Raw genomic sequence first — 23,954 nt, 5'->3', positions numbered from 1 at the left:
CGTAAGGGATCCAACAAGTCCATCCTAAAGGAGATCAGTCCTGGGTGTTCATTGGAAGGACTGATGTGGAAGCTGAAACTCCAATATTTTGGCTACCTAATGCGAAGAGCTGACTCATTTGAAAAGACCCTGATGGTGGGAAAGATTGAGGGCAGGAGGAGAAGAGGACGACAGAGGATGAGAGGATGATGGCATCACCAACTCAATGGACATGAGTTTGGGTGGACTCCAGGAGCTGGTGATGGACAGGGAGGCCTGGCGTGCTGTGGTTTGTCTTTTTCAATTCCTAGAGACCACCCACGTCCCTTTGACCCCCTTCCTCCATCTTCAAAGCCAGTAACAGCAGATGGAACCCTCCTCAAAGTACACGGACATCAGGGGCTCTTAAGGGCCTATGTGTCTAATTGGGTTGCAGAGTTGGGCACGACTGAGGGACTGCACTGCACTGAACTGGACATATTCACAGGTTCCAGGACTAGGGCATGGACAGTTGCTTATCACAAAACACGCTTCTTTGGGGGAACTACACGGTAAACTTAAAGTTCTGCTCCCTAATAATCCCTGAAGACAAACGTATTTCATTTTCTTTTTCACTTCCTACTCCTTCCCCTCACACACAAAGTAAGTTTCTCCTCTCTCTGGGTGGTCCACACATTGTCTGAAAACTTTTCAACACCCTCTGGGTCCTCTTACTCAGGCCATTCCATGTCTGGGTATCACGCGTGCTCAGTCGCATCAGCCATGTCTGACTCTTTGTGACCCCATGGGGTGTAGACCATCAGGCTCCTCTGCCCATGGGATTGCCCAGGTAAGAATACTGGAGTGGGTTGCTATGCCCTCCTCCAGGGGATCTTCCTGACCCAGGGATCGAACTCACATCTGCCTGCATCTCCTGCATTGCAGCCAGTTTCTTTACCTGCTGAGCCACCTGGGAAGCCCTTCAATGTCTGAGGTCATCTCAGTCCCCTACCTATTTTCCCACACAACATGATAACTCATTGAGAGACTCACTGAAGAATCTTTGAACATCTTTGCAGATCTGAGGGCCCTTTTTTCTTAATTGAACAGAATTCAATTTCATCAGAATTTTCTTACATCTGAATCTGAAAATTGAAGTCTGTTTTAGAAAACATTCACATTGGGTTAAGAGCCTGTAGTCAAGTGGAATATCAAGCAGAAACAAAGGTTTTGGTTACAATAGAGAAAGAGTTAGAAGGACAAGAATGGGAAGAGGAGAGTAAAGAATAGTAAGGGCAGGGCAGGGCTTAGGTGCAGGCTTTTGAAAAACTTCTAGTTGGGGTCAGGAATCTTGAGGACCTCGGTCTGCCCCTCTTTTTGTGCAGAGAGGAAGCAGCCGTGCCACGCTGTGGATTCAGCGCTGGCACAGAAGTACACAGATGTCTGGTTGGGGCTGGCGGACTTCAGGGTCAGGGGGAAATGTTCCAACTCATCTCGAGAGACGTGATACCCCTCAGGGACATCTCCTTTCTTAAAGGAGTCAGGGCCAGTTGAATAATAGATCAGCCGAAGTCCAAATCCCGGATCTTGGCGATACCAGTACATTGCATAATGATTCATTTTCTGAGAACACTGTAGAGTGAATTCCTTTTCAGTCTCCAAGATCCTGCGCCTTGGGAACTGTGTGACTGCAGCATCCTTAAGGCCTGTGGGAGATAAAGCAGGGATGACAGAAGGACAGGCTGGGGAGGGGAGCCCAGTGCTACGGTCCTGAGAAGACATTTGGTCGCCGGAGCCTGGAAAGCCAGTGACCGTGGTTCCTCACCTGTGATCAGGACTCACCTACTCTGAGAAGCAAAAGAACAACACAGCAGAGGAGCCTGTTGCACATGGTAGCGTCAAATGAGGAATGCTGTTTGCCCCTGAGATGAATTTAGTCTCTGAAACCAACATGTTTCATCTGCTTCCTGGCCAGAGACCACACCCTCTTCCCCCACTGCTTTAAAAAGGAGGGAAAAACCTCTTAGACTTGATAGAACGTGATGATTTCATTTATCTGTCACGGACAACTGCATTGTTGCCCATTGTCTGAGTAGCAACAGATCTCTTCAAGGTTCCCGGTCTGGCCCCATGCAGATAAAAATCAACACCCCTTGGGCTTGTTGTGTCCAAGTAAGAAGAAGCATTGGCCTGTGAAATGGCTTCCCAGTGGGCAGGGTGGTCGCTGAAGAAATTCAGGGTTGAATAAAGGGAAGAGGTTGGAGGGTTTTCTTTGTAGGCACCATTTCCATTCCTTATGCCTCATGTAGATTTTGTTAAAATTCCATTAAATTAGAGGTAGAGGTAAGCTTCCCAGATGGCTCAGTGGTAAAGAATCCTCCTGTCAATGCAAGAGATGCTGGAGACGTGGGTTCGATCCCTGGGTCGGGAAGATCCCCTGGAGAAGGAAATGGCAACCCACTCCAGTATTCTTGCCTGGAAAATCCCATGGACAGAGGAGCTTGTCGGGCTACAGTCCACAGGGCTGCAAAGTGCTCGATATGGCTGAGCAACTGTGCACACAGAGTAGTGAAAATAATCAGTTCAGATCCTTCTTTTATTTCCAGCTCAAAATCACAGAAGGAGACCTGAAGTTGTGAGAAGGGGGACTGAGGTGGGGAAAGGAAAGGACTTCGAGTTGCTGTGTGTAAAGAAACAAGTCTGATGTGAGGAAGGAACCATTAACCAGAGACAGACAATCTGTGGAAGAAGTCAAAGGAAACGTTTCCTGTTTCTTAGCTAGCAAAGGCTCCCCTGCAGGTGTCTATTAGGCAACTATCAAATTAATATCCCACTTACCTTGAGGGACACAATTTATTCAAGTCTCACTGGGCAGTGTAGTCAGAGGCAGGGGGGAAGTCAGTCCTGACTGACTGGGCCCTTCCCCAGCTTGGGAGACACTGACCCAGGAATTGCTTTCTGGCCAGATTGTTGCTCAGGCCACACAGGCCCCTCAGGGCTGAGGTGTCCGGGAGATTTGCAGCAGCTTCCGTAGTTTGAGGTGGGATTTAAGCAGGTGGGACTTCTTGGCCTTTGTGACTGCCTTTTTGTGCAGTCTGTGGGGGCCTGTGTCGTGCTGTGTAGTCACCGCTGGCGCAGAAGTAGCTAGACGTCTGTGAGGAGTTGGCGGTCTCTAGCGTCAGGGGAAAGTGCTCTTTGCTTAATCTGGAGACAGTCGACCTAGACGAGCGCTCTCCTTTCTCCGTGGTATTAACCCCGTATGAATAATGGATCAGCTGCAGTTCCATTCCTGGGTCTTGCTGATACCAGTACATGTTGTCAAGGCCCATAGTTTGAGAACATTCTAGAGTAATCTTCTTTCCCATCCCTATCACACAGTATCTTGGGGTCTGGTAAATATCAGCATCAGAGAAGCCTGAGAGAAAAAGGCAAAAATTGGTCACGGAGTCCAAGATGGGCCTTAATGCTGAAGCCGGAAGCAAACCTAGCACAGAGAAAGCTGTTCCTGTTTGTTTTTTGGGAATTCTGCATCTGTGACTCACCTGCACCCAACAGGTAAAGGGCCACAGAGCAGAGGAGCCTGACAGCCATGCCGCAGTCAGGGCCAGGAGAGTGCCTCCCAGGTCTGGGGAAGTGGGATGAGCAATTGGTGAACTCATCAAGACTGTGATGGCAATGTTGCTGCATTTCTGGGCCCCACATCCTGTTGATAGCATGCTGTCATGTATATCCCTTTACCCATCAGAAGACTAATATTTTTGTTCACTTATCTCATCCACAACAGGCTAGCTGCTTGGCTTATCTTAAGTCTCTACTCTTTTGATGAAACATTAAATCACACCTGTTTTACAAACTAAGTAGATGAGGACACCAAAGCTCTGAAAGTTTATAATAGGAGGATTTTGTCTAATTAGGGAGGTTAGAAAAGGAAGTGATGTTTGAGATGAGTTTGGAAGGATGAATTGGTCAGAAGTCTACAAAACTGAGAGAGAACATTCAGGCAACAGAGTGGCTTGGTCAAACATGATGCAGGAGAGCATGTTGTGAGGATTAATTGAGGCAATACATACGAAGCATTTAAAACAGTGACTGGCCATCACTGAGTTCTCAGAAAATATGCTGTTATTATTGTGTGATAACCACACATTGTTCTCTGTCTCATTTCTCACTACTTGGTGTTCAGATTTCATCCACTTTCTCAACTTAGGCTTCATGATATTAGGTTCATCTTTCTTTTAACTGCATCGTCAATTGCACCAGAGCAGAAAACTGAGATCCACAGTTTTTTCCAGTACAGACTTTGGTAATGTTGGCTAAAAAATTCTGGGTGCTGCTGCAGTAAACAGCTTCCAAACCACTCTCCCCTCTCCTCTCTTTTCTTCATTTCATCTCAAGAAAAAATTTTAGCTTTGACTGTGAGTCACAGAGGTTAATCCCAGGATCTTTTCCCTCTTTGTCTGTTCCCTTTGCCCCAGTTCACTAGAAAACACAGCTGACATTCAATAAAATTCTTGCATAGAGGCTGCTGACCTGGGGTTTTGGATTTTGACTATTATGGATTCGTTATTTGAGGATCAGGGCTTCCCAGGTGGCTTAGTGGTAAAGAATCCTCCCACCAATGCAAGAGACATGGGTTTGATCCCTGGGGTGGGATGATCCCCTGGAGAAGGGAATGGCAAGCCACTTTAGCATTCTTGCCTGGGAAATCCCATGGACAGAGGAGCCTGGCAGACTACAGTCCATGAGGTTGCAAGACAGTAAGACAAAACTTAGAGACTAAACAACAACAACAATTTGAGGACCATCTCTTCAGTCTTCACTTATTGTATGTAACACCTATAGGCTCCTGCTCACTCTAGGTCTCTCATACGTCCTCAAGAAATATAACAATTATAACTGACCAAACCTCTTGTTCCATTAAGGGCTCCTTTAAGACAAGAGTTATCATTCAAATCATTAGTGACATTTATCCTTTGCTTTTACTTTGAAGTTGATCTTACTTTAATAGAAAGTCGCCAGCAAGAGAAAAATAAATGAAAATTTACTGCCACCTGCCGAAAATAAGGTGGAATTGGTGAACAGATACTTAACGACTTGGGAGGATTCTTTCTGATGAATTTTAAAGAAACAGGAAGGAGAGAGACTTTCGGTTGTTCCAAGTGTGAGAAGGTTTTTGGATAAGTGATGAGCTGGTAAAAGTTCTCAGCAGCAACTGGATGTAAAATCTGTGTCTCACAGTAGAAGTGATTAAAGAAAGAGGGAAGAATGATGGGGTAGAAGTTGGGTTGGGAGTAGATATGAGAGAAGCTCAGGTCCTCAAATGAAGGGATGCTTGAAGGCAGGGATAAAACATCTATCCCTTGTTTCTCAATCCAAGAATAACTCACGAATGACTTACCTTTCCGGTATAGCTAAGGAAGTCTCTGGCTTCCCAGGTGGCTCAGTGGTAAAAAATCTGCCTGCCAATGCAAGAGATGCGAGAGATGTGGGTTTAATTCCTGGGTCGGGAAGATCCCCTAGAGTATAAATGGCAACCCACTCCAGGATTCCTGCCTAAAAAATTCCATGGACAGAGAAGCCTGGCGGGCTACAGTCCATGAGGTCACAGAGTTGGACACAACTGAACAGCTGAGTAGACACCCAGGGAGGTCTCTGCAGCAACTGCTGAGAATTTCTAAATGTCAACACTTGAGGATGCAGGAATCATCAGCCATAATTGTCCCATACGTCTCTATACACTTTTGGTCCAGCTTCTCTCACTTTCCACTCTTCTTTGTCTTCTTATATAATTCTGCTTAAAAGGACTGGTAGGTCAGGGGGTGCGGAGCACTTAAATACACATGTGCCAGAACTCAGAAAACATACTACCTGGAAGAAAATCATGAAGACTACTTGAGACATATTTGAGTCTATTTTCCTTCCCTGCCTCCCTCCCTCCTTTTCTTCTATCTTTTCTTCATTAAGTCAAACATTACACTCAATCTAGGGATACATAATTGGAGGGACATGACTCTGAAACTGAAGAATATAGAGTCTTGAGAAGAGTGAGTATAGAAAGAATGATGGAAGAATGCACTGACTATGGTAGTTTTGAAATAGATAGGAGCTAAGACTTCTTTGTAGGAGTCAGGAGAGCCTCTATGGATAAGCTAACCTCTGAGCTCAGAATGAAAGGATGTTCAGGAGTGAGCCCAGTGGTCAAGAAGTAATCACCCATTTCAGACACAGGAGAGAGTATTGGCAAAGGTGTGTGTGTGTGTGTGTTTGAAGTTGCTCAGTCGTGTCTGACTCTTTGCAACCCCATGGACTGCAGCCTACAAAGCTCCTCCATCATGGGATTTTCCAGACAAGAGTACTGGAGTGGGGTGCCATTAGCTGTGCAATTCAGCTTGGCCTATTCAGGGAAACACAAAACCTTCAGTAGAACTAGACTATAAGTGCTGGCGTGGATTTGGAAGACTTGGCTATATTTTTAGATAGAGACTCATTTATAGAGGGCTTTGTGCACCAAGTAAAGAATGACAGACCCAATCAGGCTGGTGGGAATGTCCGAGATGGAAGAAAAGCAGATACAGGGAGAGGCTGGTGGGGTGGTGAGAAGGGTGATGTATTTCTCCCCAGTCACAGGTGACAAAGGCCTGCATGAAATAGAAGCAACGGGGGAGGAAAGGAGCAGCTGAATCCGATAAATGTGTGTATCAGAGACTGTGATAGTCTCCTGTCTCCCCCTTCAGGCATGAAGGACATTCTCCCCCATCTGTAGGAGCACTGCTGGCTGAACACCCTCCTTGTGGATTGTCTTGGCTACAGAGGCACCTCTTCCCCTGAGGGCATGCCTTTTCTCAGGGCCACTATCCCAGTGACATGGCTGCCGTGGAAATGAGCTTAAGACATGGGCCCCTCACCTTAACTTTGGATAGTTCTACGGTCACACAACTTCCCAGCCCCCTGGGGATGTAGCTTAGGCCTTTGTTGAGGCTGCAAGCCAGCCCCACTTCCCCTTCTTCCTTCCATCCATGTGGCTCATAAGTCACTTTCTAATAACTTTCCTGCACATTAATGCCCCCTGCAATGTCCATTTTCCAGGAAACCAAATCTACGACAATGTGCCATATAGAAGTAATAGATTTATCAAGCAAAGCAATGTGAGGACTAATGGAAAAGAGGAGCTCAGAGGCACTGCTCCAATCACTGACACAGAAATACAATACATGGGCCAGAATGGATGCAGGTAGGGGTGGAAAGGCAACCAATTCAGCAATAAATTACTTGACTTTGAATTGTGGAGCATCCAGCTGGAAGTGGCCAGTAGAGGTTGGATTTACCAGTTAGGAACTTATGAAAGAAATTGTCATGATCATGGATGGAAAGGTTCAGTGTTAGTCACCCAGTCGTGTCCAACTCTTTGAGACCCCAAGGACTGTAGCCCTTCAGGATCCTCTGTCCATGGAATTCTCAAGGCAAGAATACTGGAGTGGGTAGCCATTCCTCTCTCTAGGGCATCTTCCTGTCCCAGGGATTGAACCTGGGTCTTCTTCATTGCAGGCAGATTCTTTACCCCTGCACTGCCTGGGAAGCCCATGAGAAGGTTAAGGATGAATATTTACAGTGAGGAGGAAAGAGGGCAAAAGAAAAGTCTAGGAATATCTACCACTAAAAATGTTCAGTAGACAAATGGAACAGTTAGTTTATGAAATAAAGATAAATTATTATTACAGATGAGACTGCTGAAGAAGCGTGCATAGAAAAGCTGGGAACAAAAGTCCACAGAAAACTGATTTCTTTTTTAAAGGGATAGCAGATGAAATAGAAGTAGTAAAGGAGAATGAAACAAAGAACTATGACTTTTCCCCCAATTAGAACAGGTAGAAAATAAAAGAAACTGGGCTTTTTGTATCTGAACTGTTATCAGGTCCTGTGGATTCTTCTGTGGAAATAATTGAGGTTTATGAGTTAAGAAGACAAACCCCTCAAGGAAGGCTTCGACCTGATTCTCAGGCAGACTTTTGCATCATACTTAGCAGCCTCTGATTAAGCACTTTTGTGTCTAGAGTTCACTGGCTCCTAGTAGGGTCCTCCCCGCAGGGCAGTCAGGGTTTTTTCCAATGTCCTGAGAGAAAGGGCAGTCTCCAAGCTCCTAGCTTTGGCTCCATGCTGGACAGCAGGCAAGTATTTTGGAATTCAGAAAATGAAGCGAGTCTATTTGCTCTTGCAGGTTAAGATTGATCTCAGCAGAGATCCATGTGTCAGGCAGTAGGTGAAAAATAACTTTTATAGATCACATTCTCCAGTGACTAACTTCATCTTCTGAGTCAGATTTAATGGTGATTAAATTTACTTAGAATGAAGTTTTAGAAAATGAGTTAGTCAGTTTGTTCTTGGTATAAAGGCAACCAACTACAGACCTAAAGAGTAGGCTTGGAAGGGATGGGATGAGAAAGGGCTGGCAGGATAAAGGGGCTGTCAGCTTTAACAGAGTGGATGAGGATACAGAAAGGTAGGTGGAGACAGACATCAAAGGACCATTAAAAGCCACAATGTGGAAAAGCTAATAGGAAATGCTTTTATTAAAAATCACTATGGTGTTCCCAAATGCTCAGGCTCATTCTCCCAGGAGGACAGTATTGGGCTGGCCACTACCCCACTAGAAAAAAAAAAAGAGGTTCAGTAGGCAGGGGAGGTAGGATCAGTCTAGGCTGGGGTTTAGGAGTCACCCCATGGCCTGGGGACACTGACCCAAGGTGGCCCTAAGTTTAGACTGGGGCTCACACAGCATAGAAACAACCTCTAAGGAACCCACACCCCACATCGAGGAAGTCTGTGTGCCCTTCCAAGCAAACACAGCGGTCTTTCTGTGTAGAGAGCAGGTGGCCAGGAAGCACTGTGCAAATATTGCTGGCACAGAAGTAAATGGCTGTCTGGTTGGGAGTAGCAGGCTCTAGGTAGAGGGAGAATTTTGCCTCCTCCTTACGAGAGACATTGTACCCATCAGAGACATCTCCTTTGTTAATATCATCGATACCGTAGGAGAAGTAGATCAGCCGGAGCCCCCGTCCTGGGTCTTGTCGATACCAGTACATGGACTCATGGCCCTTAGTCTGAGAACATTCCAGTACAGTGCTCTTTCCTGTGTTTGCGATCCTATTTCTTGGGGTCTGGGTAACACCGGTATCCATGGAGCCTGTGAGGAAACAAGAGAGAAACTAGAGCAGAGCCTAGGAAGGGACGCCTTGCCACGATCTCAAGGGAGAAGCTTCAGCCACGACCCGGGAAATTTAAGGCAAGGGTTTCCTGTGTTTCCCAAACTCACCCGTTCCCAGGAGACAGAAGATCACATAGCAGAGGAGCATGGAGCCGATGGTGGGGAGAGGCGGGATGAAGATGGTCTCAGCTTTGAGTGCTGGGGGAACAGGGCATGGAAATAGGAAACTGTAAAGATTCTGTCAGGGAAGTCATTGCCCCTCCCAACTTAGCAAGTCTCAGAGAAAGATGCAGCCACACCCTTTCCCATCACATCCCCCAAGGCCCTAACGTTCTTCACTCCCTTACTTCTTAGGTGGTGCTTTGGCTTATTGTGTATCATATCAGCAGATGCTGAAATTTTTACTCCTTCCTCTTCTCTGCCATCTGTCAGAGAGCAAGGTCTCTGCTTCTCAGACCTTATCTATTTCAGTCATTCAAGGAACCATCACCCTCCCAGTTGGCTAGGCAACAGAGAACATTCAGAATCCTCTCAAACAAAAGGAGTCTAGTCTCACTGGAAGTTTGCTTAACTTTTCTATTTTTCTGCATTTATTTTTTTCTAACTCAGGTCTAGATAAGTTTTCCAACTTGAATATATGCACTGGGAAGTTTGAGAATTTTTTTAAAAGAAGGGCAACGTGATAACTTTGTTTCAAATTGCCACAGTTCTTTAAATGGCTGATGCTTTTCTGGTCAATGTTTTCAAGGTGCGTATCTTTACTGCAAGTATTGGTGCATGGCAGGGAGATAGTCACTTAATATGGGCATAGATTTCAAAGAAATATTAACATCTTCACTCATATTTTGAATAACTGTAAATGGTTCCTTCAAGAGAGAGAATTTCAGCATAACATAAATTGTTCCTGATTTTAGGAGGCAAGTGCTCAGGATTTCAAGACAACATACTACAAATAATGCCATAGTTCAGCTATGATGATCTGAAGCCCTTTGTGACATAATAAGCAAATGGTGTTTGCTGTTTGAGCTTGTCCTGGCTCCACCCAATCTGTGGCTATATCATGGCATCCCACCACAGTCAATCCCACTTCATCTCACATTGGGCAAGCCTTCTTTCTAATGTTTTTTCTTTTGGTTATGAAAATTTCTAACATATGCCAAGTAGATGTAATCATATAATGAACTTCCATGTCCCCACATTTGATGTTTTTCAGTTGCTCAGTCATGCCTCATTCTTTACGACCCCATGGGCTGCAGCATGCCAGGCTTCCCTGTCCTTCACTATCTCCTGGAGTTTGCTCAAACTCATGTCCTTTGAGTTGGTGATACCATCCAACCATCTCATCCTCTGCTGTCCCCTTCTCCTCCTGCCTTCAATCTTTCCCAGCATCAGGGTCTTTTCCAATGAGTCAGCTCTTCACATCAGGTGGCCAAAGTATTGGAGCTTCAGCTTCAGCATCAGTCCTCCCAGTGAATATTCAGGGTTGATTTCCTTTAGGATTGATTGGTTTGATCTCCTTGCAGTCCAAGGGACTCTCAAGAGTCTTCTCCAATAACACAGTTCAAAAGCATCAACTCTTCAGTGCTCAACTTTCCTTATAGTCCAACTCTCACACCCACACACGACTACTGGAAAAGCCATAGCTTTGACTCTACAGACCTTTGTTGGCAAAGTAATGTCTCTGCTTTTTAATATACTGTCTAGGTTTATCATAACTTTTCTTCCAAGGAGCAAGCATCTTTTAATTTCATCCCCACATTACCTGGCTTCAATAATTACCAACTCATGGGGACTTTCTTGTGGTCCAGCGGTTGAGTCTGCCTTGCAAATGCATAGATCAAGGATTCAAACCCTGGTCTGGGAACTAAGATCCCACATGCTGTGGAGCAACTAAACCCATGCACCACAGCTAGAGAGTCCTTATGCCAATAAAGATCCTAAGACTTGATGCAGCCAAATAGAAAGACTGGGGGGGAAAGTTTTTAAATTACCGTAAAAATAATAATAATTACCAACTCATGGCCTCTCTCATTTATTCCCAATTTGTTTCTCTCTCTCTTTTGTTATTTTGCACAGTTCCTGATTTATTTAGGAGCACCCAACCACATTTCCCAGCTGGTGCACCATTCCATGTGACACATCCCAGTGTTATCTTCCTTGTCTGTCTTTCTGGTAGAGAATTCTCCATTAATCATGCCAACAGAAAAGTGGATTCATTCCAGTAAATTGCTTATCCTGGTGTTCAATTAACACAAACAGGGTAATTGTAATAAAGATGATCACTTCTGGTTTGTCCTTAATGGGAAAAATATAATTGCCCTAATTTGCAATTCTTAAACTTAATGTTTTGCTGCCCCCTGCTGTAGGCAGTGATTTGACCAGAATGGAGATTTAGGAGGTGAATATAACCTGCTATCAGACTTCCTAGGTGGCACTAGTGGTAAAGAATCTGCCGATTCAAGAGATAAGAGACTCGGGTTCGATCCCTGGGTCAGGAAGATCCCCTGGAGGAGAGCATGACAACCACCATTTTTGCCTAGAGCGTCCCATAGACAGAGGAGCCTGGAAGGCTACAGTCCGTAGGGTTGCAAAGAGTTGGACATGACTGAAGAAACTTAGCAACAAAAGCAAAAATAAACTATTACTGGGAGTCACATCAGTTGAGAGAACAGGGGACTCGGGTCCAACAGAGTCCTACAGGAGAAGTTTGGAGTTACACGTGACAGAGGTGAGGCAGAATCTATGTCTGAGGAGGAGTGAGTTACTATGATCAGAAGAATGAATGGAAGAGACATACATTGGATGGGAAAGGAACTGAAAAAGACACTCTTATTTCTGGGCAACCAAGAGGATCCTTGGTGGCACAGACCAATATTTCCCCTACTCCGGGTGGTTCGTATGACTCTCAAATCTTACCTGTAACCCACTTTTCCTCTGACTTATCTTCAGAGCTCTCAGAGCATGGACCTCTCATTCTCACCCATGTACCATGCTCTTTGCCGGCTGTGTGCTGTGTGTCCATAAATGTGATCCTACGGATGCTGAAAACAGTCTTCACTTGTGATTACTCAACTGTATAACAAACATCCTCTAGCAAAAAGGATGCCAAAGGAGAAAGGGTTTTTTTTTTACTACTGGTTCCTGCTTTCCATCATAAGATATTTTTGCTTACCTTCAACTCACAAAGGTATTTTCCTAAGCTTTCTTCTAGAAGATTTGTAGTTTTAGCCTTCACACTTAGGCCTCTGATCCATCTGAAATTTATTTTTGTTTACGGTATGCTGCTGCTAAGTCACATCAGTTGTGTCTGACTCTGTGCAATCCCATAGATGGCAGCCCACCAGGCTCCCCCATCCCTGGGATTCTCCAGGCAAGAATACTGGAGTGGGTTGCCATTTCCTTCTCCAGTGCATGAAAGTGAAAGTGAAGTCACTCAGTTGTGTCCAACTCTTCATGACCCCATGGACTGTAGCCTACCAGGTTCCTCCGTCCATGGGATTTCCCAGGCAAGAGTACTGGAGTGGGTTGCCATTGCCTTCTCCTGTTTATGGTATGAGGTACCAGTAAAGTTCATTTCTTTCCATGTGCTCATCCATTTCAGTTCAGTTCAGTTCAGTTGCTCAGTTGTGTCCGACTCTTTGTGACCCCATGAACTACAGCATGCTAGGCATCCCTGTCCATCACCAACTCCCAGAGCCTGCTCAAACTCATGTTCATCAAGTGATGCCATCCAACCATCTCATCCTCTGTCGTCCCCTTCTCCTCCTGCCTTCAATCTTTCCCAACATCAGGGTCTTTTCCAATGAGTCAGTTCTTCTCATCAGGTGGCCAAAGTATTGGAGTTTCAGCATCAGCATCAGTCCTTCCAATGAATATTCAGGACTGATTTCCTTTAGGATGGACTGGTTGGATCTCCTTGCAGTCCAAGGGACTCTCAAAAGTCTTCTCCAACACCATGGTTCAAAAGCATCAAATCTTTGGTGGTCAGCTTTCTTTATAGTCCAACTCTCACATCCACACATGACTACTGGAAAAACCATAGCTTTGACTAGATGGACCTTTATCAGCAAAGTAGTGTCTCTGCTATTTAATATGCTGCCTAGGTTGGTCATTCCAAGAAGTAAGCATCTTTTAATTTCGTGGCTGCAGTCACCATCTGCTCTGATTTGGGAGCCCAAGGAAATAAAGTTTGTCACTATTTCCATGGTTTCCCCATCTATTTGCCTTGAAGTGATGGGACCAGATGCCATGATCTTCATTTTTTGAATGTTGAGTTTTAAGCTAGCTTTTTCACTCTCCTCGTTTACTTTCATCAAGAGGCTCTTCAGTTCTTCTTCACTTTCTGCATAAGGGTGGTGTCATCTGCATATCTGAGGTTATTGATATTTCTCCAGGCAATTTTGATTCCAACTTGTGCTTTATCCAACCCAGCATTTAGGCTTATCCATTTACCTCAACATTATTTGTTGAGTAAATTGCTACCTTAATGCACTGAAATTTTCAATACGTAAACAAGGGTTATCTTTCCATTTTTAAATTTTCTTTAGTTTCCATTTGTGATGGAACATCATTTGCTAAATTTATTTCTGTTGTTGATACTATCATATACGGAATTGTTTCCTGAAGTTTATTTTTTCACTTGTTTGCAACTAGTGTAAAGACACTTGATTTTTTTATATTGATTTTGTATCTTGTGATCTTTCAAAATTCACTAATTCTTTCTGTCTGTGGCTCATCGATTCTTATATAAACAATCAGTGAAAGTGAAAGTATGAAAGTATTGGTTGCTCAGTCGTCCACCTCTTTGCAACCTTGCAGACTGACTGTAGCCTGCCAGGCTCCTTTGTCCATGAAATTTTCCAGGCAAGAATACTGGAGTGGGTTGCCATTCCCTTCTCCAGGGGATCTTCCCAACCCTGGATTGAGCCCGGTCTCCTGCATTGCAGGCAGATTCTTATTGTCTGAGCCCTAACTAACACTCTATAATCAATCATGTAATCTGAAAATAGTGACAATTTCACATCTTCCTTTACAATATTTAGGATTTCTTTTTCATTTTTGTTTGGCCCTATGACACTGGTTAAGACCTCCAGTATAATGCTGAAGAAAAGTAAGTAAATTTATCACGTCCTACAGTGGTTTATGGAGGTAGGGCAATTAAGTAACAATTATCCATTTTGACCTGAAGTCAAATTCCCAAGTTATCTTTATAATTGTAGAATCTTTATACTGCTTCTTGCATTTTTTTAAAGTTCTTGATTCTTGCTGTCAAACTGACATCATCATGTGAAAGTGAAAGTGTTAGTCGCTCAGTCGTGTCCGACTCTTTGTGACCCCATGTACTGTAGCCCACCAGGCTCCTCTGTCCATGAATTCTCCAGGCAAGAATACTATGCCCTTCTCCAGGGGATCTTCCTGACTCAGGATTGAACCTGGATTTCCGGGACTGTAGGCAGATTCTTCACCATGTGAGCCACAAGTAACCCTCTGGCTAGGCTCTTGATGAAACTGGATAACATAATTCATTTTTTAAGTGTTTCAAAGCATTTTTTCACAAATTTTTTTTTCCAGATTTACATGAATTTTTTTCTATGTATAGTTTCTCATTTCCTATTAGATTGTTCGTTTTTTTTTCTTTTCTTAAATCTTTACCTTCACCTTCATGGTAAACACTGATGGTTTCTGAATATCACATAAAATTTGTTTCCCTAAATTTATTTCTCAGAAATTTGCTTTAAGTTATACAAAGGAAAAGTGCACTTCAAACAGCATATAACACTCATGTTTTTCATTTAAACATCCATAATGCGCCCTAAGTCCGCATGTTCTGTGAAATGTATTTTTCAGGGCTCCTTTCAGCCCTCTCCTTTTCCAGAGACTGAAACTGCATGGAATTCAACCAAATTTCTCAGTCGTGTTAAGCCTCAGTGAAAGAGAGTTGTTCTGGAAGCACTGGCAGAATTAAAATGGATTAGCTGGCGTATCAAGAGTGATGAAATCGGTGATTTCATGGACGGGATCTGACTCTAAAATAGATAATATTAGGACAGATAAGATAAGAAAGATGTGTGTATTTCTGCTGCCCCTTGGAATAGAATTTAGTTAGAATTAGAAAAATGGAGGGAGAGAAATTAGTCTGAATCAAGCGTACGCCAGGGAGCACAAAGCATAGCTGAATGGACTGAAGCATTTTTTCCGAATTTGCAAATGAATGGGTAATTATTGACGAGTGATGGGCAGTTTTGGATGCAGCAATGGTTGGACGCTTTTCTATGCCACACGACGACAAGAGTGAAGATGGAGGACCACAGTCTGGACGTGCAGGGGACCTGAGAATGGGGGAAGACAAGCTGGGAGCAGGTAACAGAACTCACCTGCTCAAGAAGAGAGACCACCTCTTCCCCACACTCAGTGGTTCCTTGAAGCCTGGGATGGGGATGAAGCCACACAGGGAGGCGGTATTTCAATGTTTAAAGGAGAAAAGGGACTCAAATATAGCATATCTCAGCACTGTCTGTTGGAGAAGGCAATGGCAAGCCACTCCAGTACTCTTGCCTAGAAAATCCCATGGATGGAGGAGCCTGGTAGGCTGCAGTCCGTGGAGTCCCTACCAGTCTGACGCGACTGAGCGACTTCACTTTCACTTTTCACTTTCACGCAATGGAGAAGGAAATGGCAACCCACTCCAGTGTTCTTGCCTGGAGAATCCCAGGGATGGCAGAGCCTGATGGGCTGCTGTCTACGGGGTCGCACAGAGTCGGACACGACTGAAGCGACTTAGCAGCAGCAGCACTGTCTGTCCGTCGCTCCTTTGTTTCTGCTAAGCGCCCGTTAGCCTTGTATTCAATTACGTGGTGCTTAATCTAGCTCCAGTTGACTTCTGTTACTTCCTTCCAATGTAATAAATCACCCGTTTCCTGACCTGGGCCCATGGTGAGCTTGTGCATGAAGAGGAAGTAACACTTGAGTGCCGTGGATTGACTGCTGGCACAAAAATACACCACGGGGTCTCCTGGCTCAGAAGACTGGATTTCCAGGCTTCAAGGTGAGTATGGGGGACATGCAGCTGAGAATTGCTTCTTGGACCAACTTGATTTGATCAAGGACTTGTTCATTCTGAAAAGAAATAAAAAACTCCAGCTCTTTTTTCTAGATCCATTGATACCGATTAGAAAAATATATGTCCTTTGTGGGGAACACACTCCATCCTTGCTTTCTGTCCTTTGCTTTGACCAAGTGTCGTGGAGTCTGGATAACTCTGACATCAATAGAACCTGTAGAGAAACTATAGACAAAATCCAAGAGAGACCCTGACAAGGAAAACACTTGGTTGAGGGAGTTGGCAAGCCCAGAGCAGGATTTTTGGTCTGTGCTCAGGACTCACCTGATCCCAGGAGACAAAGAGCTACACAGCAGAGAAGCTGTGGCCCATGGTCGCACCAAAGAAGCACAAGGGTGAGGTTTTAAAATCTCCATCAGCAACCTTCTAGTGATGAGATCACTTTGTAGACTCATAATCATCATGTTACTAGGCAGAACATTTTGTGGTATCAGAAGAAAAGCTTTTATCCTAGTTCAGAAAATGTAACTAGTTTATATTTCATTCAATTAGTTTTCATTTGTTAAAATGTTTATTTTAAGCTGTTTTAGATTTATTTTTACTGACAGAAATAATACTAGTCATGGTGCAAGGGATTTGGTGCTCTGTGGCATATGGTATTTTCCCGGACCAGGGATGAAACCTGTGTCCCCTGCATTGGCAGGCAGATTATTAACCACTGGACCACCAGGGAAGCCCCTCACATTCTAGCTTAACTCCCTCTTTTTTTTCCCTCAAACATTCCATGCCTTGATCAATCCCCATACAGTTCATTCCTGTCTTCTTTTATCTCCTAAAGGAACTAGAATACCACAATATATATTTCCAAGTATTTTATCCCTACCTAAATCTGTATTTTGGGTGGACTTTTCTGGTGCCATAGTTTAATCCTTTATAGGCTGAATTCTACAGAACCTGTATCTCTAACCCAGCTCTATTGACGTCTGTATATACAACTGCCTATTTCCAATTTTTATCTCATTGTCCAATAAACAATTCAAACTCTACTATCTCAAGTGGGATTGCTACTGAAAACATGGTCCCATTTTATCTGACGTTGCAGCTTTGTAAGGAACCAAAGTCATACAAAGACCACTGAAAAACTGTATTGATTGCCTGTCTGCTAATGACAGCTGAATATTTTTCTTGTTTCAGTTTCCTCTTTTGAGCAACAACCTATCATACACGTCTACACTTACATCCATGAAACCAGAAACTCGTCTTGTTAAGAAACTCGATCCCATCAATCTCTCAAAATTATTCTACTGGATAAAATTTTTATCGGTTGATTAAGTTCTTTCTCTTCTGTAATTTTTTCAAAGTATGACTCATTAATATGAATGTTCTATTCACAATCACATCCATCTCATGAAGCTCAAATGCTCTTAGCTTTCTCTAATCCAACCAGACAGAACTGGCATGTCTTCCTCAGAGCTCCCAAAGGACTTCTGATTATAGCATTGCTATTATATTGTATTATTATATACTATATGATTTTATAGATTATTATATTCAAATCCATCATAATTATTTCCTTACTAGGCTGTCAGCTCCTTAGAGAAAAGATCTGTCTTCTACCCAGTTTTGTACCCTTTGTATTTGGAAAAAATAGCGGGACATAGGAAAATGTCAAGAAAAACTATTGATAAGCGTACAGGGAGTGATGAAAAGACAAAGGAACGAAGTGTATCCTCTGGGTCTATTCTGATGAGTTCCTGATTAGGAATGCAGAGCGTGAAGGGAAAGGGTACTTTACAAGTTTTTAGAGGGAGGCTGTATCGGGGGCTGTAGGGCTGGAGTGGGGTTTGTGCACAGGTGAGAGGTGGCCGTGCTCCACTGTGGTGCCCCCAGAGCAGAGGTACACGGCTGTTTGGTTGGTGTGAGCTGACTTCACAGTGAGAGGAAACAGCTCCTGCTTCTCTCGAGAGACACTGTAGCCTTCAGATAAGTCTCCTCTCTGAATATCCTTTACAACCGTAGAGTAATAAATCAGCTTCAGACCCTGCCCTGGGTCCTGCCGGTACCAGTACATGGCACTGTAGCCCAGGTGCTGTTTACACTCCAGGGTCACATCCTGGCCAGCCTCAGCGAGCAGAAATCTTATCTGGTAGATTTCAGCATCCATGGGTCCTGTAGGATAAAGATACAAAGGCTGGTGATGACACCTAGAAGGGAGCCAGACACCACTGTGAGATGAGGGTGCCGAGTGGGCGGGGGTCTGCACGTCCAGGACCAGACTTTGCTGACTGGGTGTTGGGCTCACCTGCTCCCAGGAGACAAAGGGCCAGGTAGAGGGCCCAGCTACCCATGGCAAGGACTGCGTCTTTGTACAACCCCAGACGAAGTGTGAGGGAGGCCAAGGGCAGAGGCTGGAACCTAGAGCTCCCCCTGGCTCCACATGCAGAATTTGTCACTGCAGTCAAGTGACTGTCGCAGCTGAGCTTGCACATGGAGACACTGAGAACGATCAAGACACTTGCATTTTCCCTTCCGCCTAACAGAGCTCTTTATATCCCTTCTAAATGGACAAGTGCCAAGTGGTGAGGAGACTGAATCTCCCATTTCCTGGTCAGAGTCACAAACAGACTGTGCCTGTGCATTCACCGTGATGAAAACTAGGAAAGGGAAATGCCTACCATGTTCAGAGTCTATGGCCTCTCTGTCAACTGCTTGATTTCCCACTAACACTGTTAGTGGGGGAACTTCAAACACAAGAGAGGTTCAGAGGTTCTGCAAAACATAAAGCCAGTTCTCTCTGTCCTCTGTATTTATTACAAATAATTGATACAGTTACTTCAGCCGAAGCTGAAGCTCAGATACTTAGGCCAGCTGATGCAAAGAACTTACTCATTAGAAAAGACCTTGATGTTGGGAAAGACTGAAGGCAGGAGGAGAAGGGGACGACAGAGGATGAAATGGTTGGATGGCATCACTGACTCGATGGATTTTGAGCAAGCTCCGGGAGTTAGCAATGGACAGGGAAGCCTAGTGTGCTGCAGTCCATGGGGTCGCAAAGAGACAGACACGACTGAGTGACTCAACAACAAATTGATACAGTAGAGGTGAAGCAAAGGTGAGTCGGGTAATTTTAGCAAAAACCAAAGGGCCCTAAACCTACTCCCACCCCCATGTTGGTGGATTAGAGCAAGAGTTTGGGAGAAAACCTGGGCTTGAATTCTGGCCCTGCCAACTAGCAGCTATGTCAGTGGGCAAGTCTCTTATCCTCCCCTTGATTTTCTCACCTGTAAAATGGATATAATGAGCATCTTCTTGTAAAGTTGTTCTAAATATTATAGAAAGAATCTAGAACAGTTCTTAACACAGAATAAGCACCATATTTGTGTTTGCCGTTATTATTTTCTGGACTTTTTATTTCATTAAGAGGACTTAGGAAGCTAATACTACATCCAGGAAATTCAGATATTTACTGACATGGGATTGTGCAAGCTCACAAACATATCATTTTCCAGCACTGAGCTGAAATTTATGCAATAAGTTTACATTCGTTGCATAAAATCATTTATTCTAGAGTCTTAGATAAATGATAATGTAGTCATAGATTATTTCTTACCAAATGTTGTTATTTTTGTAGATAAATGTTTGTTTTATTTTTATATCTGGGGGTCATCTGTGATAAAAGACAATTTTATGATGAAACTTGGTTGGAATCTGGTGGTTCAGACACTGTCGCTGCCACTTCCTGGAAGAAAGGTACGTGTGTGTGTGTGTGTATGTGAGAGACAGAGATACAAAGGGAGAGGAAATGACTTATGATTTAGAATGCGGGTGATGAGAAAGTGCAGCCCTGGGGTAGAACTCTGAGAAAGAATGCTGGCTGAGAGCTCACTTGCAAACATCGGGTCCAGGCTTGAGGTTGAAAAGCTCATCTGTAAAGTTGAGAATCTCATTCTTCACACAGGAACACTTTTGGTGCTTTGTTAAATACTAGGCATTGCTTCTGAGGATAATGTTTTAAACTCATCAAGTAGGATATACAGTATTACAAAAGATACCAATTATTCTGAAATGCAGAATAAATGCAAATGTTGTCAAGATATCTTCAAGGAAATTTATGATATATATACATCTTAAAAATTCATTTAATAAAACATATCCTGGGGGACTTTCTTGGTGGTCCAGTGGTTAAGAATCTGCCTTCCAATGCAGGGGACATGGGTTTGATCCCTAGTCTGGGAACTAAGGTCCCACCTGCCATGGGGCAACCAAGCCTGTGTGGCACAACTAGAGAAAACTGTGAGCCCAACAAACAATCGCCCATGCTGAAAGTAGACACAATGCAGCCAAATAAATAAGTAAATGTTGAAAATATATATATATATTCTGAAATATATCTGAAAACTGGCAAGATTTCCAAGCAGGGAGTGATGAGAGTAATGATATTTACTCTATGTAACAGGACATGAAAATATCTGAAAATTTCATATCAACTGTAATACACATCAAGTGTTATAATACACAAACTGCTGCTGCTGCTAAGTCACTTAAGTCGTGTCCGACTCTGTGCGACCCCATAGACGGCAGCCCCCCAGGCTCCCCCGTCCCTGGGATTCTCCAGGCAAGAACACTGGAGTGGGTTGCCATTTCCTTCTCCAATGCATGAAAGTGAAAAGTGAAAGTGAAGTCATTCAGTTGTGTCCAACCCTCAGCGACCCCATGGACTGCAGCCTACCAGGCTCCTCCACCCATGGGATTTTCCAAGCAAGAGTACTGGAGTGGGGCGCCATTGCCTTCTCTGATACACAAAAAATTTATGCAAATACCCTGTGATTTCCATTATTGACTTTGTCACAGGTTCTACTAACACTGCTCTGATTTATTCATTACGTCTATCGTGAACTAAAAGCTGTATTTTAGTTAGACGTTAGTAAAAATAAAGGCTCATTTTCCCACTCAGATTCATGGATTTCTGAATTCTACCCTTGTACCCCTTGGAGGTCCATGGGTCCCAGGTTAAAAATTTGTGCTTTAGAAGAGAACATTCTTTGTGGTAAAATACAAGGACAAGAAGTATTAGGAAGTTCATGTATCCTGAGAAATATTTTATCTACAGTGCAAGTTCAGATTTGTTAAAGCGGTTTGATTAAAAAAATAAAACACTTTAGACTGATTGACAGACCTAAGCTATGACAAGAACAGGACTTACTAGATTATGTTCTAGTCCTGGAAATATGATTCTTACAGACATGAGGTGATACCTCGTCTCAGGTGTGGCTCCTGGTGAACACGAATCTTCACTTCTGGAGAAGGTGTTTTTATAAGACTAAAATGAAATGGGCTAATGTGAAGTCTTGGCAGAAACTATTTTAATCAATAAACTCCTTCTGAGTATTAAAAGGTACATTTATAATACATTAAAAAATAAATTTAGGAAAAACAGGAAAAAATCAACAAAATATATAAGGTGTGTTGGATAAAAAATACAGAGCAATGCTGAGAGAATTTAAAGACCTCAATAAAGCAGCATGTGGGGACATTTGGAAAAGGGGAAATATTCTGTATCTAGAGTATCATGCTTGTTATTGTTGTTTAATCTCTAAGTCGTGTCCAACTAAGAGTGTCCAACTCTTTGGCAATCCCATGGACTGTAGCATGCCAGGCTCCTCTGTCCATGGGATTTCCCAGGTAGAGTGGGTTGCCACTTCCTCCTCTAGGGGGTCTTCCTCACCCAGGGATCAAACCCTTGTCTTCTACTTTGGCAGGCGGATTCTTTACTATTGAGTCATCAGGGAAGCCCATCAGGTAGGTCTCCTGTGTGTGCGTGTGTGTGTGTGTTTGTAGCTTAGTCGTGTCCAACTCTTTGCAACCCCGTACACTGTAGCCCGCTAGGCTCCTCTGTCCATGGGATTCTCCAGGCAAGAATACTGGAGTGGGTTGCCATTTCCTTCTCTAGCAGATGTTCCCCACCCAAGAATCGAACCCAGGCCTCCCCCATTGCATGCAGATTCTTTACTGTTTGAGCCACCAGGGAAGCCCTATCATGTGAGTTACATGGGTCTGAAAATTTATCAAACATGTTAAAATATATACTTGAAATGGGTATATTTTATTGTGACTATGTTATCTCAAAGTGCTTTTAAAACTTATCTGATTATAGTATTCAGGAGGTAGAGAGTTGTTGAGTTTCTTGCTCAGTTTCTCTGGCAGGAACAGCTGAGAAAAGCAGTGATGAACCCTGAGGAGTCTCTGGATCAATGAATGTGCAGAGCCAGGAGATCAGGGTACCCCTGCTGATTATCCTTATTCCTGCAGGCACTGTTTTGCAAGATGAAAAGCACAGAACTGCATATTTTAATAAAGATTGTTAGGAACCCAGCAAGGTCACATCCTGTGTCTCCTTTGCCAGATACCCTGCAACCTGGGGAATCCAAAACCCCTTACAGCTTCCTGCCCCACCCTTGGCTTTGTGTTCCCACCAGCTGTTTCCCACCTCCCCTTCTGCTTATCCTGTGTGGCCATTTACGGATTTTTCCATCTGGTGTATGCTCTTTCAAGGTGGGTTTCTGTTAGTTCCTACCCTCCTACGACACCACTGATTTCCTGAGCTGGGTGCACGGTGAGTTTGTGCTCTAAGAAGAGCTGACGTGCAGCACTGTGGACTGGCTGCTGGCGCAGAAATACAGAGCCGCGTCCGCTGCCTCGGTGGAGTTGATTTCCAGGCTGCAGGGTGAGTTTTGGGGGCACTCAGCTGAAAATCGCTGTTTGAACAGAGCTGTATTTTCCATCATGTCTTGATTCTGAAAATAAACCAAAAACTCAAATGCTTCTTCCAGCTTCTTGCGATACCAGTAAACGTAAGCGTGTCCTTCTTTGGGAACACAATCCATCTTTGCTCTCTGGTCTTTTCCTTTGATCAGATGACTTGGACTCTGAGTGACCTCGGTGTCCATGGAACCTGTGAGAAAAGAGACAGATGGTGTAGTGAAAGCCCAGGAGAAAGCCTGATTTTGCAATCACAGGAGAAAGTCCTGAGATTGGAATCCAACAACTTCACAACAGGAACTTACCTGCTCCCCAGAGAAAAAGGGCCACACAGCATAGGAGGCTGAGGCACATGGCTGGGTCAGGGAGAAGGCAGAGCAGTGGCTTTTCCTCTGAGGTGCCTCATCTCCTTCAGCACCCCCTTGTGACGTGGTCGGTTTCTGTGGTCATCATAGTCCCTGGGTACCTGAGACTCTAACATTTCTTAGGCTTAGGGGAGGGAAAGCTGGTGAAACAACTAGCTTGAATTTTAAACTGCTTTAATGTTTTTCCTGAATCTTCTCTTTCATTATCCTGTATATAAAATCACACATCATTAATTTATTTGCTTTTCAAATTTGTCAGTTTGCCTCCTCCCATCCTCACTTCCCTCTCAGGCAATGAAACATACAACTTGCTGTATGTCAATCACAGCTGCTTCTACCACATTTACAAAATCATGCAGCCACTATTTAAGTTAAATGTTGAACTTATAAAAATTATATTTCTGTTGAATATGCAATGCATCTGAAAGTGAAAGTGAAAGTCGCTCAGTCCTGTCCGACTCCTTGTGACCCCATGGACTATACAGTCCATGGAATTCTCTAGGCCAGAATACTGGGGTGGGTAGTGTTTCCCTTCTCCAAGGGATCTTCCCAACCCAGAGATCGAACCCAGGTCTCCCGCATTGCAAGCGATTCTTTACCATCTGAGCCA

General features: G+C 43.9%; 2 protein-coding genes, 1 long non-coding RNA gene and 3 gene segments (V, D, J or C); 1 reads left to right on the top strand and 5 right to left on the bottom strand.

Annotated features, from left to right (window-relative positions):
• LOC100300510 (T cell receptor beta constant 1) overlaps window positions 1–23,954 on the bottom strand; it is a gene marked incomplete in the record, with an annotated part of 535,695 nt that overhangs the window by 73,471 nt on the left and 438,270 nt on the right.
• The window catches only part of LOC509513 (uncharacterized), a 283,704-nt gene that overhangs the window by 54,866 nt on the left and 204,884 nt on the right, over window positions 1–23,954 (bottom strand).
• LOC132345143 (T cell receptor beta variable 24-1-like) lies at window positions 8,514–10,091 on the bottom strand. The segment is given in 3 exon segments: window positions 8,514–9,139; window positions 9,269–9,358; window positions 9,508–10,091. Coding segments are annotated over 3 exon segments (540 nt in total).
• Window positions 15,080–23,954, top strand: part of LOC101902874 (uncharacterized) — a 28,518-nt gene continuing 19,643 nt past the window's right edge. The window contains exons 1-3 of one of the 2 annotated variants that reach the window (XR_003034434.2): window positions 15,080–16,205; window positions 21,980–22,019; window positions 22,773–22,944. This is a non-coding gene — a long non-coding RNA (uncharacterized lncRNA). The remainder of the gene's footprint in view (window positions 16,206–21,979; window positions 22,020–22,772; window positions 22,945–23,954) is intronic. The other variant, XR_003034440.2, reaches the window with a different exon arrangement.
• LOC132345142 (T cell receptor beta variable 19-like) lies at window positions 18,005–18,844 on the bottom strand. The segment is given in 2 exon segments: window positions 18,005–18,389; window positions 18,523–18,844. Coding segments are annotated over 2 exon segments (555 nt in total).
• On the bottom strand, window positions 22,847–23,385 carry LOC101902797 (probable non-functional T cell receptor beta variable 23-1). The segment is given in 2 exon segments: window positions 22,847–23,172; window positions 23,285–23,385. Coding segments are annotated over 2 exon segments (375 nt in total).

This window comes from Bos taurus, chromosome 4 (assembly GCF_002263795.3).
Source record: "Bos taurus isolate L1 Dominette 01449 registration number 42190680 breed Hereford chromosome 4, ARS-UCD2.0, whole genome shotgun sequence".
NCBI classification, from domain to species: Eukaryota; Metazoa; Chordata; class Mammalia; order Artiodactyla; family Bovidae; genus Bos; species Bos taurus.
This window is presented reverse-complemented; position numbering and strand designations above follow the sequence as displayed.